This window comes from Acipenser ruthenus, chromosome 10 (genome assembly GCF_902713425.1).
Source record: "Acipenser ruthenus chromosome 10, fAciRut3.2 maternal haplotype, whole genome shotgun sequence".
Lineage (NCBI taxonomy): Eukaryota > Metazoa > Chordata > Actinopteri > Acipenseriformes > Acipenseridae > Acipenser > Acipenser ruthenus.
Window position 1 is genome coordinate 40,696,438 of NC_081198.1, and position 15,308 is coordinate 40,711,745.

General features: G+C 38.7%; 2 protein-coding genes across 9 annotated transcripts in view; both read left to right on the forward strand.

Moving 5' to 3' along the window:
* Positions 1-2,459: 2,459 nt before the first annotated feature.
* Positions 2,460-12,346, forward strand: LOC117406353 (transcription factor Sp3-like). 8 transcript variants are annotated; one of them, XM_059032244.1, is made up of 7 exons: positions 2,460-2,505; positions 2,984-3,081; positions 3,267-3,362; positions 4,419-5,793; positions 7,595-7,784; positions 8,145-8,341; positions 10,453-12,346. In XM_059032244.1, exons 2-7 carry the CDS (start codon positions 3,013-3,015, stop codon positions 10,770-10,772), a joined length of 2,247 nt encoding a protein of 748 aa, XP_058888227.1. In that variant the 5' UTR covers positions 2,460-2,505; positions 2,984-3,012; the 3' UTR covers positions 10,773-12,346. The 8 variants fall into 8 exon arrangements, with proteins under 8 accessions (XP_058888227.1, XP_058888225.1, XP_058888226.1 ...); XM_059032242.1 differs by lacking the exon at positions 2,460-2,505 and adding an exon at positions 2,537-2,748; XM_059032243.1 differs by lacking the exon at positions 2,460-2,505 and adding an exon at positions 2,537-2,730.
* A 2,367-nt stretch (positions 12,347-14,713) lies between these two features.
* The window catches only part of dnah9l (dynein, axonemal, heavy polypeptide 9 like), a 67,248-nt gene continuing 66,653 nt past the window's right edge, over positions 14,714-15,308 (forward strand). Inside the window, exon 1 of the mRNA XM_059031329.1 lies at positions 14,714-15,012. Coding sequence (XP_058887312.1) covers positions 14,770-15,012 — 243 coding nt within the window. The 5' untranslated portion in view covers positions 14,714-14,769. The remainder of the gene's footprint in view (positions 15,013-15,308) is intronic.

The following is a 15,308-nucleotide window of genomic DNA, read 5'->3' on the forward strand; positions in this document are numbered from 1 at the left end:
GAATCTCACAACTGCATGTTCTACACTAATTATAGTGGAGGTTAACAAGCTATTAAAATGTGTTTGGTGGTGTGTTAAGAATGCAGCTGATTGATGTGGACATGTAGGCCAAGGTAGTTATGGATAGTTGCCTAGAAACAACAAAATGCAAGTGTTGTATGTTTTGTGATTTTAAACCAGAAAAATGGGTCTACAATGGGTATGAAAAATACAAACCTGAATAAACAGCTTTCCCTACTAGAGCAATTACTGGGATCGAATCAATAAAACCTATACATTTTGGTATTCAATATTTCTGCTTCATTTCTTCAGGCAGTTGAAGTTGCCTATGTGTACTGCAAACAAATGTACTGGGGAAAAATACAGGATCTATTGTGCATTGTTTTTAACATTCAATGGTGAGATGTAGTAATACTAAAAGAAACCAAGAATGGCTGGACCTGGGACAGCTGCGTTTACACTACAAAAAAAAAAGACCAAAGATTCGGCTAAAAGGGGCTAGTGTAAACAGGGTACACAAGTCTAGTGGTGGCTTTGGTGATCTCATCCCAGTTCCTTGTCGACAGATGTCTATGTCACAAATAGAAACTCAGATTCCTGCTCTTACTGTAACTAAATAAAAGATCCCAGTCTCATGCAGTAAAATACGGCAAGGTATGGGTGAATACAATTGGGTACCATATAGCCCAGTATAGTTGAGAGTTGTGATGTTTACAGATGCTGTCTGAACAGGTGTGTCTTGAGGAGGCGCTGGAAGGTGCTCAGGGACTGAGCAGTCCTGATATCCGTGGGTAGGTTGTTCTACCACTGAGGGGCAAGGATAGAGAAGGAGCGGGCTCTGGAAGCAGGGGAGCAGAGTAGGGGGTACAGCTAATCTGCTGGTGGTGGATGAGCGGATGGAAGTTGAGGAGGAAGTTGAAGTAATCAAGACGGGACAGTACCAGGGCCTGAACTAGGAGCTGTGTGGAATAGTCAGTGAGGAAGGGGCGAATTCTGCTGAGGAAGAAGTGATCGGAGCGTGCCAAAGATGTGCTGAGAATAGGAGAAGGAGGGGGTCGAGGGTGACACCAGGGTTCTTGGTGGATGAGGAGGGAGAGAGGGTGGTGGATTTGGTGCCAGGGGAGGAAGAGGGGGGGATGTTAGGGTTAATTAAAATTTTTAGAACCCTGAAATCTTTTGAGTTTGGTTGTGTTTTTGGATGATCTTCTTCAGACCAGGTTTGGGTTAAGTGAATTTTCTGCATCGTGATGGGGTCATACAGGTATATATATATATATATATATATATATATATATATATATATATATATATATATATATATATTATTTTTCTTAAAAATATTTCCCAACATAAAACCAATGTCAGCTTACAATAATTGATTTTGAGTTTCAGTGTTTTAAAATAAAATATCAAACAGAACGAAATTTCAATGTACCATTTGTAATTCAGTAATATGAGAGAATTGGTCAGGGGTCTGAATACTTTTGCAAGGCACTGTATATATATATATATATATATATATATATAATTAAATACTTTGTGGTTGCACAGGTACAGCCTCAAACTTGTTTTCAACATATACAAGTTGTCCAGAATCCCATTTTAATTGACGTTACTGATAGAAGTAATGCAGGACTGTCACCAGTTGTGTACTATATTAAACACTGTTTATTGTAAATCAGGATTAATAAATGGTATTTAATATAGTTCAAAGCAACTGGTCAAAGTATTTGTTAGGGCCTTGGTTATAATAAGCAGTTTTGCAATTTAACACAATTTTAAAACATTAATGACTAACTTTGAGTCTGTGATGGGAGTCTACCAGCTGGTGCTATTTTCTGTATTGCTTGAACATCCATGCGCTTTCGATTGTATTCACGAATCTCCTACTCTGAGTAGAATGCTACTGTAGTAAACCACAACAGCATGTACTGTACAAGTGTCACAGTGTCTGTGCATATAATGAAGCGGCTGTGTTTTGTGTCATTTCAGATACCATGATGGCGTGAAAAAAACAAAAACAAACAAACAAATAAGCCTTTGTTAAACTGAATATGGAGTATAAGTTAGATCTCATATTTTTAATGCAGTAGTCTTGCAGCCATGACTAACAACTTCCAGATGAGAACCGGTAGAAAATACTTTCTTACGTTAAAGAATTATCTTACAATAACGGTGCACGAACGTAGTTAAATTAAATCTAAAATTTCTCTGGAGCAACCTGTCCACAGCAAAACGCGTAGAATGAGACTGCACTGAAGTCATAAAAAATAAAAAAAATAAAATACTTTTACATTCTTAGAACATTCCAATGGCCAAACTGCTTCTTTTTCTACTTCCTGGCATAAAACTGCAGAACAAAATTATATCCGTACGAGCTTCTTGTAGTAACAAACAGGAAACACCGAGACCTTAAAATAAGACTGACAGGACATATAGCCACATACGACCCGGGAAAACAATCGTGGCATCCAATCGACTTGAGGAAGAACGGCGGGACTTCCTGTAAGTGATGCACACTTTACAATCAAGCCTGGAAGCCCCACCTTTTCTGTTTCCCGCACCGTCAATCAAAATAGAAAAAAATCGACTCGAATCAGCGATCGCTGCCCGCCTTTGATTAAAATAATCATGTTAGGGGTTTAAATAAATCGAAAAAACTCCTGATTTAAACCTTTTATGCTATGACTGGTACGTAACATTTAAACTGATTCAAACACAGCATCGCCGGTGAGTTTGTTCAATCCTGTAAGTCTAATATTTTTCAGAAGCAAAAGACAGCAGTTACAATTTAAACGCTAAAGTAAACCTTTTAATAAATTTCACAGAAATCCTTGCCGAATGGCTCAGGGTGGGCGTTAATCTGCGAGTTAGTGGCGTTTGTGTGTAGTTTAGCTTCTGTTTTGTGTGTTTTATGCAAGCGGGAAAATGAACATAAATGATTTGTTTTGATCTGTTTCCCTCTCTCTCTCTCTCTCTGTAGCTCCAGAAAAGCCAGTGAAACAAGAGGAAATGGCTGCCTTAGACGTGGACAGCAGTCAGAACGACTATCTGCAGCACAGCAGCGGCGCAGGAAACCAGGTAGTTTCTCAAGCTTGGCCCCTTTCTTTCTCTTCTGCCGGGGTTGTTGTAAATGCATAGTATTTTTGTGAAGTTCACACGTTTTAAAATTTGATGTTAAAAAAAAAAAGAGTCGTACTTCCTGTGTATGCTCCGGACTAACGGCCACCCACTTTCTTCTTTTTAAACCCGCCCATTGTGGGTAGGACACTCAGCCGTCACCGCTCGCTCTGCTGGCAGCTACCTGCAGCAAGATCGGGTCGCCATCGCCAGAGGAGGATAGCAGTGCTGCCGCTGGCGTGGTAAGTCATCGCTACTCGAACTGTGGCCGAACCAGAACCAGCAGGCCCTTCTTGTGCTCATGCAGTGCAGCGTGAAATGCACGGCCTGGTTCTTCAGCTGCACAATGCAATGCTGACTCCCAAACGCTGTCTCTGACTCGGTATATGCGATATGATCACAACATCTTTGTTACACATAAGGCCTGGGTGGCCGTTGATTAATGTCCAAAGTTGCAGCACACACCCGGATGCATTTTTTATTTATTTTTTACCCTGGAATTGTGTTTTTAAACCGGAAGTGATTTGGTCAGCTTTCCTTTTAACAAATGGATCAATCTAGCGCCCCACAGGGTGTCCCTATGCCCCCTAGCTTCTACCTCTTAATGCAGTTATTCAAATTCAGAATGTGTTTCTTGAGATTCTGTTCAATTGCTGTTCTTTGAGAAATAATAATAAATATGTTTACATTAACCCTTGCTATTCTTTTTATTGTGTGGCATGTATCCTTCGAATGAGAATTATTTGCATTGCTGGAAATGTTGTTTTTGAAACTCATATAAACAAAAGCGGACCCCATTGAACAGTTTAAAAAAAAAAATAAAAAAATAAAGTTTGCATAACAGCAAACGTTGAAAAATAAGTTTTGTGCAGTTTATATATATATATATATTTGCCGATTTGGGGCTCCTTTTGTTGGTTATATAGTTAAACTATATTTGTTGTAGGTGGATAGCAAATGGCAAAATCATATTTACAACAAATGAAAAATCTAGAATCTAGATAGATAATTTCCAGAACCAGCCACAAGAGGCTTTCTGTGATTTAATACCTGCTTGTTGAAGTCCGAAGCAAAGTTTGATTCATTTGGCAGTTAAAGAGCAAGCAGAAATGTTGAAAAACGAGTTCTTAACTATATAAATACTAAGACTACTGTGCATCTCGGTTGAATACTCAACTGAAATAGTATCTGCACTAGAAATCTTAATGTATAGCTGACTCGCTAATAATCCATGCTTGAACAGTATTCACTTTTTAAAGATGTTAACCCAGTTTTCCTTTGTTTTTTGTCTTTTTTAGCTTTCCGATCTGGCTTCTGTACAGTTAACAGGGACGTCAAATAGATGGGAAGTCTTGACTCCTAATGTAACAATAAAAGAGGAACCTGGCTTACTACCAATTCCAAACGCAGGGATAGTAACATCAAATGGACAGTATGTTTTGCAAAACCAACAGATCTTTGTGACTTCAGGAACAGATGCTTCTGGCAGTGCATTGCCTAATATACATTACCAAGTGATTCCACACATTCACACCGCAGATGGGCAACAGGTACATTTGGGCTTCTCTACGTCTGGTGTAGAAAATGCGTCTTTGAGTCAGGATGCTACAGGGCACTTTCAGATATTGCCCGATTGTAATACAACTTCTGCTGGAACGTCATCCGCCAGCATCCTGACAAACAGTCAGAACCTCATGACACAAGCTGGCCAAGTTCAGCATTCAGACGGCTCTGTACAGATTCAAGGTGTTTCTCTAGGTGGTTCTACCTATAACAGCCAAGGTCAAGTTGTTACTAATGTGCCTGTTGGATTGCCTGGAAATATTACCTTTGTACCCATCAACAGCGTTGACCTGGATTCCCTCGGACTCTCGGGGACTGCACAGACTATTGCTACAGGTGTGACCGCTGACGGTCAGCTGATCAACTTGCCCATGGTGCCACAAGCCATGGATACCTCGGATAATTCTGAAAATACTGGTGAGCAAATGTCACACACGCTATCTGTTCACGAGTCCAACACTAATCAAGACATGTACGTGCCAACAACGTCCTCCTCGCAGCTGCATGCAACAGTAGACGGTACAGGTGTACTGCAGCAAACTTCAAGTACTGCAATCTCCACCAACGACCAGGCAGATGCTTCACAACTTCAGGGAAACTACATTCAGACGACTCATCACGACCAGACCCAGATGCAAAATATTCAGGTCTCCTCTGCACAGTCCATTATACAGCTTCAGCAGACCCAGCCACAGACCACCAGTGAAGTCCAGATTGTCCAGGGCATCCCACAGCAGCAAATGCAGGGTGTTCAGACCGCAGGTCAAACCATTTCTCCACAAGCTCTGCAGAACTTACAACTGCTCAATCCAGGGACAACTTTTTTGATACAGGCACAGATGCTGACCCCTTCTGGGCAGATCCAATGGCAGACTTTCCAGGTGCAGGGTGTGCAGAACGTGCAGAATATCCAGATCCAAAACCCCTCCAGCCAACAGATCACACTGGCCCCTGTGCAGACGCTCTCTCTTGGGCAAGGTGGAACCCTTGGATCCACTCCAGTCAGCATAAGCACAGGCCAGATTCCAAATTTGCAGACTGTCACAGTGAATTCTATAACGTCCCCCGGAATTCAGTTTCAACAGACTGAAGACACAAGCAGCCCTGCAGGTGTGTATGTCTTTTCCATGTGTTATAAAATTAGCATTATAACGCCAATTCACATTTGCATGAACTTTTTTTAAGAATTAGCAACAGTGGGGTTCTTCTGTTACTGGTTTCACTGATAACCAACAATAGTACAACAGGATGCAGACTCTTCGTCATTATAAACCACTCTTTGGAGTCCTGTTGTGGTATAATTTTCATGGTTTATGTCCAGATCTTGCATTGGATATGGCATGGATATTTATATATAGAGGTCGCAAGCAGTGGCAATGTGCAGGCATCCTCAAGCCAGCACTGAAGGGACCACCCTGGGTAAGGGACTGTCCACAAAGGTGCCAGTACAGAATTGTGTTTGGCGTTTTCACTGTGGGCTACTGTCTAAAGACTGCAATGTTAAAACCACCAAACATTTAATTTGCAACCCTGGCCTACAGAGGTGTATAGGTTTTAGCCACAGTGCTAACCAAGCACTGTACAGATCTTCCTTAAGGTCTATTAGTCATTTCAGATTAAGCTAAAAGGTGGTGTAATGAGATTTATAATTGTATAGTTTTTGTTTATCTATTTTTTATCTATCTAGCTAAATGTCTGGCAAGGTTCATTGCTGAGGTTCATAACGTTTTGTCTTTTAGAGTTTTACAATCTGCATGTGTTTTTTATGTGCTGATTCCTCCTTACCTCTGCCTGCTGCCATTCATTGAGTAATGAAAATGCAATCCCAGGGAGTAAACAAAGCCTGGTGGGATGTGCTGTCTCTGTTACAGGAAGTGTGTGTTTTTGTGTAATTGGTCCTTGTTTTTGTGTAATTGGTTTTTGCGCCTGGTCCAGTTAAAAAATCAAGAGGCAGGGTTAAAAACACACCTGTGGCCGAGCCAGAGTGTCTGTAAAAGCATGTGGGTCATTCCATGCCCGTTCAACCAGTGCCATTGCCTGTCCGTCTCAGATTTTCCTAGAAAAATTCACCTGGGGGTTTTCAGACACGCCAAGTTCAGAAATGATAGCCGTTATTTTTTTTTAAATTTCCCCTTCGACCTGTGGCCTTGCAAAGGTCAACCTGAAGAGAGAAAGGGACCTTGACCAGAAAAATCACTCTGGGTGCAATTTAGATGCAACCATCATGTGTAGCACCTTGTTCTACTTGTATCGAATAGGGCTTTTCAGAATAAAATACTAGGAGCACCCTACTCGCTTCTGGCAAAGTGTCAGATGAGGGGTAACTGACGAGTTGTAAGAACCTTAGGAACCAGTCTTCCAAATTCTGTGAAAAACTTTTGGTTCCTATTCCATCACTGATCATTAAACACCCTTGAACTTTGAATTTTTGCTATTTGTACCAAGTTTAGGCCGTAATAACTTGCGTCGGGGGACTCCACAAAATCACCCAAAGATATGTTTGGATAGATGTTAATGAGATCTACCCTTTTCTGGTTGACTAGGCGTGGAATGACCCATGTAGTTTTTTCTCTTTGCTCTTGCATAAATAGTTTATTTATCTGCGATGTTGTTTGGAAGGGATACAGATATGGTCCCCATTTATATAACGATTTGAGTCATCCCAGGCTTCTCAGTGAGCGCGTTGCACCTGAGCTTAATTAGAACAACTGAAAATGGTAAAACCCATGTGGGACTAAATGAGCTCATACTTGATGCTAAGCAATGAGTGTGTTTTATTTCCATCTCTGCTTGTTGGTCCAGTTGTGCTATAAGGAAATCCTTCTTTGAGTTTCTAACAAAGGCTTTAAATACCAGCAATAGAAAGTGTTTGGACTGTTTGTTGGCCAGTAAGGAGTGTTTTCGTTCTCAGATATTCAAATAAAAGAAGAGCCGGACACTGAGGAATGGCAGCTGAGCAGCGACTCGACCCTCAACACCAGTGACCTGTCCCATTTGAGGGTGCAGATGGTGGACGAGGAAGTGGACCAACAGAGTCAGGAAGGGAAGAGGCTGCGGAGAGTGGCCTGCACCTGCCCCAACTGCAAGGAGGCTGGAGGAAGGTAAGCTGAGCACAGTAACCGAGGTGGGGTAATGTATTGGTACCAAACTGGGGGAAGCAGCAGGTTGGTTAGTGACAGAAAAGACAGTGAAGGGGTGGAGTAAATGTCACATCGCCAAGGTGAAAGTCTAACAGACTGCCTAAAGTAGGGCTTGCAAACTGATAACTTGATTTTAAACACAGGTAAAAAAAAAAAGGGGGCTCATGATACTGTTGCTAGTGCTAATAAAAAGGTAAGCTGGGGATTTTAAAACCTTGGTTTGCACGAGAAGGTGTTTGTGTAATTTGTGGACTTTGTAGAAGTGTATAATGAGGCTAAGATATAGAAGGTAGACTGTTGGCACTACTTTGGTGTTTTCAGGGGGTCAAACCTGGGAAAGAAGAAGCAGCACATCTGTCACATTCCTGGCTGTGGGAAGGTTTACGGAAAGACGTCGCACCTGAGGGCCCACCTGCGCTGGCACTCCGGCGAGCGGCCCTTTGTTTGTACTTGGATGTTTTGTGGCAAAAGATTCACTCGCAGTGACGAGCTACAGAGACACAGAAGAACGCACACAGGTAGGTTTCTGTGCTTGTGTGAGTACAGAGACACAGAAGAACGCACACAGGTAGGTTTCTGTGCATGTGTGAGTACAGAGACACAGAAGAACGCACACAGGTAGGTTTCTGTGCATGTGCGAGTACAGAGACACAGAAGAACGCACACAGGTAGGTTTCTGTGCATGTGCGAGTACAGAGACACAGAAGAACGCACACAGGTAGGTTTCTGTGCATGTGCGAGTACAGAGACACAGAAGAACGCACACAGGTAGGTTTCTGTGCATGTGCGAGTACAGAGACACAGAAGAACGCACACAGGTAGGTTTCTGTGCATGTGCGAGTACAGAGACACAGAAGAACGCACACAGGTAGGTTTCTGTGCATGTGTGAGTACAGAGACACAGAAGAACGCACACAGGTAGGTTTCTGTGCATGTGTGAGTACAGAGACACAGAAGAACGCACACAGGTAGGTTTCTGTTCATGTGCGAGTACAGAGACACAGAAGAACGCACACAGGTAGGTTTCTGTGCATGTGTGAGTACAGAGACACAGAAGAACGCACACATGTAGGTTTCTGTTCATGTGCGAGTACAGAGACACAGAAGAACGCACACAGGTAGGTTTCTGTGCATGTGTGAGTATGAAGCTTACCGCTAGAGTATTTCCCCCCCAAGGAGATGCATAGGGAATTAGTTGAGGAGGCCTGTCCATACTGTAGTAGGTCTATGTCTGACTCCTACAATCGGGATGAAATCTGCTATAGATATACAGGCACCAACTTGTTTAAATTTATTCTGAACTGCTTGCCCTACACTTTGCCATGAGCATTTGTTGCAAACACACTATTGTGGCAAGGAGTGCAGTCTTAATTATAATTAACATACATCTGTATGTTTTTAAATTTGGTTAAGGGTTAAAGATGATTTCATTTAATGTTTTTATTTATTCCTAGTCGATAACTATAAAATAAACCAGTAGATTGTAAGATGTTTTCACCAATTGGCACAATGAAGAATATGTTACTGAATAATATATTTTAAACCTTTGTATGAAATGTGATTGACACTTGAATAGGTTAAAAAAAGAGACTTCATGCCAATAAGTATTGCCTTACAAAATGATACCACTCACAGCGTCCTATGTTATTGGTAAGACCACGAAACTGCTACCTGCTACTGCAGTCGAAATTTATGTACCTTCATTTAGCCTATATGATCTTAGTACCGCGCTTTTATGAGATTCTATTCCACATGGATTGCAAATGTATAGAAGAGATTAAGCTCATAAACAATTCATTCTAGATTTAGATCTAAGAATCACAATTTCCCTTGCTCAGTATTATGATAATTGAAGACACAAGATGCCATCAGCGTGCCCCCATTGTGCATCGTTTATATCCTAGCTCTACATCTGACTGAGTGGTTCTGAAACACTGCTATAGTATGCTTGTGTTTAGCATCAGTTCTAATGGTCACACACAGGACCTGATCACAGTAATTGTGTGATAATATGCTAAAATATTATGGTGGGGATGCATACCTTTGGTGACCGGGATATAGTGGAAGAGTCTGTACACATTGTACGTCTGTCACACTTTAGACTTTTACAAAGATCTGCTTATTTAATTGTGATTAATTGTCTTTAGCACGTTAGTGAGAGAATCTGGGGTGCAGTATCAGAAGGCATCTGTCTGTGAAGCTTGCAGCATATTTTAACATGTACATACAGGGCTCTATTTTTATACAGCATTTAAAGCTGTGGCAGGGATCTGTCACTGAAGTTTTATTTAATGTCTTATGTATTGCAAAGGTGACATTTCTGGTGTCTGTGTAATGGTTTGTATGTGCTTTCACATTTAAAAGGTTGATTCAATCAATCAATCAATCAATAAATAAATAAATATATACATTATTCATGCCCCTCGCAGTTCCCTGTCCAATAGATTCAGTACAGATCTCCAGAATGTTAGAATATATCTCAATTCATGTAACTGAATGCCCTATGTGTGCAAGTCTAATTGAACGCCACCATGGGAAATAGTATAGATGTTACATTTGGTGCTTTTTGTTTTTCCTTCCAGTTCAAATTGTTGATGCTTTAAAATTCATTCAATTCTTCCCGCGACAGGTGAGAAGAAGTTTGTCTGCCCGGAGTGTTCCAAACGTTTTATGCGAAGCGACCATCTTGCCAAGCATATTAAAACCCATCAAAACAAAAAGGGCATTAACTCCAGCAGTACAGTCATGGCAACGGTGGAAGCAACAGCATCCTCTGATAACATTATTACAGCAGGGGGAACTACCCTCATCCTTACCAACATTCAGCAGGGCTCTCTGCAGGCGGTTGGGACTGTGAATTCCACAAACACCAGCCCACAAGAGATTCTTTCCAATTCAGAAATACCTTTACAGCTTGTCACAGTGGCTGCCAGCGAGGTGATGGAGTAATACAAATTACAATAATAACTTGCTTATTGGTTGTGTTTTTATATATATAATTTTAAAAAGAAAGAATGATCAGTTTATGTTCCTTAGCAGTCTTTTTACCGATGGGCAAAAAAAAAAAAAAATGACATTAATGTGGTTACAATACACACTGAAATGCCTTATTTTGTATCATATTGTGTAGTATACAATGGTGGAGTTGCATGTGGTTTTAGCTACTGTTCATGTGTAATAGTTCTGAAAAATGTATTTGTAATATGACAAGAAAGGTACAAAAAAAAGATTGAAATGGGAGTTTGGCCAGCTAAAAAAATATATTTTATAGGGAAATTGTAGATGTGCATATTTTGCAAATGAGTATGAGTCTTTCAGAAGTTGAGATTCATCTAAACCAAGCATTCATGGAAATGATCAGCCTCAGATCATGGTGGTCCAGGTTGTACTGGGATGTGTGAGCAGTGCAGATGTGTCATGTCTACATTAAGCTGCTTTTTTGCACATCTTAAGTTTTCCTGCAATTTTCTTTTTTGATTGTGTTGTGTAATTGATACACGCTTGTCTGAATTTGCTTAGCATTGGAAGTTTTGCCACCTATTAATTGGAACTTAAGGTAGTTTGCAAAAGGAAACAATCATGTAATTAAAACTTTTTGTATTTTTTTTCTTGTAATTCTGTTGATCTTACATTTAATATACATAACTTGCAGCAAAAGCTATTTATAGTAGGCTTTACTTAGTAAACTGGTTTTGTTGTATCAAAAACTTGTTATTTTAATTACATTTTAAATATGTACAATATTAAGTGTGTTACTTTTGTAAAACTTCATTTTCCAATGGAACTCAATTAAAGTATGAATCCTTTATAAAAAGCCATGATAAAGGGTTAATTTGCCAATTTTGTTTAATTAAAAAACTTTTTTTTTTTTTAAGACTGTCATGCAATAAAGTAAAAATCCAAGGTAGCACAATCCATTTTCTGCAGGGTTTGCAGACTGGTGCTGGTTTGTTATTATAAACACTAACAAGTATCATGTGTCGGACCAAAAGACAAAGATAATTATGCAGCCACCATTTCTGAAATACTGTGTCAAGATATTTTATATGTCAAGGTCTTTTTGCTAAATTACCTATAAAATATCCAACAGATGCCGTTTGACAGAAGTCCCTTTCATATGCTGTCTGCATAATAGTGTCAGTAATAATAATGAGCTACTTTTAACTAGGGAGAACCCATATTTATTGTTTTTTTGTATATTTTCTTAAACATTTTTTTTAAAATACTGCCCTGAAAAGTCTTTGTAGTATGTGCACTTTTTTTGTTATGATTTTCTGTGTGTGTGTGTGTGTGTGTATAATATATATATATATATATAAAAAAATCGGTACATTTACGAGTGCTATACAATCTTGCTACTGGGGTAATTATGCCAGTAACCAGTTTCCATAAATTACCTTAAACAAAAAAAAAAAGACTATTGACACAATTTTAAAATATTGTAACCTTTAGGGCCACCTCAGATTCATGTATTTTGAAATATATTATAAGTGTCACTAATAAAACACTATTTTAACACTTGATTTTATAGTATTTAGTATTTTGTTGACTTAGTTATGTAACGTGTATAATTAACTGAAATACAAGCAGTTCATATCTGAGTGATGGAATATATAATATAATTATATAGTTGTGGTAAATAAAACTACTTACCTCATTTTAAATATACAAATATATAGTTGATAAGTAGTAAGTCATTTATTATTTCCTCTGCATGGACAAGGTATGTGTCATAAACGTACTCATTTAGGCCACTGTTTTTATTGATGATAGATCCAAAATCTTCGCATTTGTATTGGCTCTTAAGGAGTGTTACTACTGTATATTGGCAGTTATTCAGCGCAATCTGGGGACTGCATCTGGTTCCCTGAATTCTTGATGGCAGTGCAGTGGTTAAAGGTAAGTAGTAAGCACATCTGGACTCAGCAAGGACCGCCCCTTTTTTTTCATGCGTGGGTGTGTGATTTATTAAAATATTTACTTGGCAACATGCAGAGAAGTAAACTGTTACTTAAAATAAATAAAAACCAGAATTGCACAAGAAGCTGAAGTGTCACAAATGAATATTCAACTGTCATGTTTTTTACAAACCAATGTAAATGATTTCTGAAAACTCACGGTTTGGTTGCATTCAGATAAATGTAGATTATAAAAATTATTTTAGAGCAGTGGATCAAAATACTGCAATTTCCCCTGCGAGAAGTTGTGTGTGAAACGCTAGTATAAATATCAAAATGTTGCATTTCCTATGAAACAGCATTTTTGAAGGTGTTACAGCGTTCCTATCTTGATTGTTGTCTTGAAGTAATGCCTATCTTGAAAGATATGCTATCATGATAAACTAACTATATAGTAACCTGTTTTTTCGTTTTCAGCAGTTCATCAGGCCTGATGGACACCCATGCGTTGCAAATGAAAGTATATTGCCTATAAAGTTAAAGGACATATCCATTTTTGAATCAATCTCATTTGCATAAGCTATTTGTGTCTAATTAATTGTAATATAACACCTAATAGCATATACCGAACATGGAATTACAGTTTCCGAGTTAATGAAATGTGTTACGGAATTGTCATTTACGTGTAAGTTAATTAGTCTAATTAATTGAGAGTATGCAAATAGGTCCATATAATAAGTCGACAATATTTTGGAAAGTTTAGTTACTGTTAAAAGTAAGCAATGCCTAAAATGGTTCAAATTCACAATTTTATTTCAACCAATACAAGGCTATTAGTGTGACGGTAATTTAATAAACAGGAATAATGTGGTAATCAGTTAATATAAAACAGCAGAAGTTGAAGTGGGATGGTATGTTTGTAACTAGAGATTTTCTGAAGGGGTGAATGGCTTGTCTGCACATATAAAAAATAAGTATATCTGAAAACACCACAAATGCAATTGATTGTAGTTAATATATGGTTGGTATGTTATTTAGCTGTGATATATATATATATATATATATATATATATATATATATATATATATATATATATATATATATATATGGTTATAATGTCAGTGTAAAACTTTGTAAATCTGCTGTGAAATAAAAACAATTATTTGCGAAGCCAGTGAGTGAAGACACCAAATTAGGGCAAAGGATTTACTAGGCCAACCAAATTGGTTAGGAATCTTTACTTTTCTCCACATGCATTGTAAACTTGTACTTAAGATACAGGTAAATATGGGAGGGATTCCAATACATATTGCAAAGCCATATAAAAGCAGGTGGTAGCACTATATCAATGTGGGGGTATTTCTGTTGTATAATTAATACACCCCATATATATTTCTCATTCAGATGGATGGTGGAGCTTGCCAGGAAGCCTTGGATGTGATCAGGTTGCAGTACAAACAGGTGTGCAGCACGTTACAGCTGACGGTGATAGCACTGCATGTCTTGCTGTCAGACAGGTACTTGTCAGTGTCACACAGCCTGTCGCCAGAAGGCATTTCATTTTCCTTGTCGGGCCACCTGAGAATGCCCAGGTTTTTACATTCCAGTTGCTTACTCTGAGAAACAAGCCAGCGGACCATAGATTGAGGTATTTTTCATTTTATTTTATCCTGTGAGAGAAAAGCTTTTCTTATTTAACTTTTTTTTCTTTTCATACAGTACATAAACTTCTTCCTTGTGGTGTAATTGCAAACATATTTCATACAGAAGCAATTAACAGTAATTGTGGACCCATATATGTGTGAGCAATGAGGCCAACAACTGAGGAGAAATGCTTGGTGAAGTGTAACAGCAGAGTAATAAGCTTTATTATTTTCATGTTAATAATTCGGTAGCTTCCTCTATATGGGATATTTATTTATTTATTTATTTATTTATTTATTTATTTTTTCTGTTTGGCTTTTTACAGTTATGTATTTAAAAAAAAAAAAAAAAAAAAAAAACATTTTATGTGCTTATTATACTCCATTAAGGGAAGTGTATTACTATGGCAGAAACTAGCATCAGACCTTTACTGGAACCTCTCAAAACAAATGCAGCCACTGATGAAAGGATCGATTTTCTGAGAGAGCAGGTGTTCACATCCCTTCGTGTGAAAACTGATAAATGGAATCGATTCATAGCTGCAGAGGAACACCAGAAACTTTTAATAGACTTCCTGGATCAAAAAGAATATGATCATCTCGTTCTGTTCACCGGCCCAGGAGGAACTCTGTATGTTGATGGACAGGTGAGAGCTGTAAATGTGACTAATGAAATAGTTGGTTGTTTAGGGAGAACACTGCTTACGAATATGAAGATTAAATATCCTGGCCAACCACTTACAGCATCTGCGCAGTTTTATGATTATGTGTATTGGTGAGGCAGAACCTTTAAAGCTAAATCATTTGTTTTGTAGTTTAAAGGTTGAACTTGCTTGACTTTTAGACTGCAAATAAAGTAATGTATGAACCTAAATTGTTATATACTGTTTCTGTTTTACAAGTGGTGCCATGGACATAATTGCATCATCATTTGTGTTGTGGA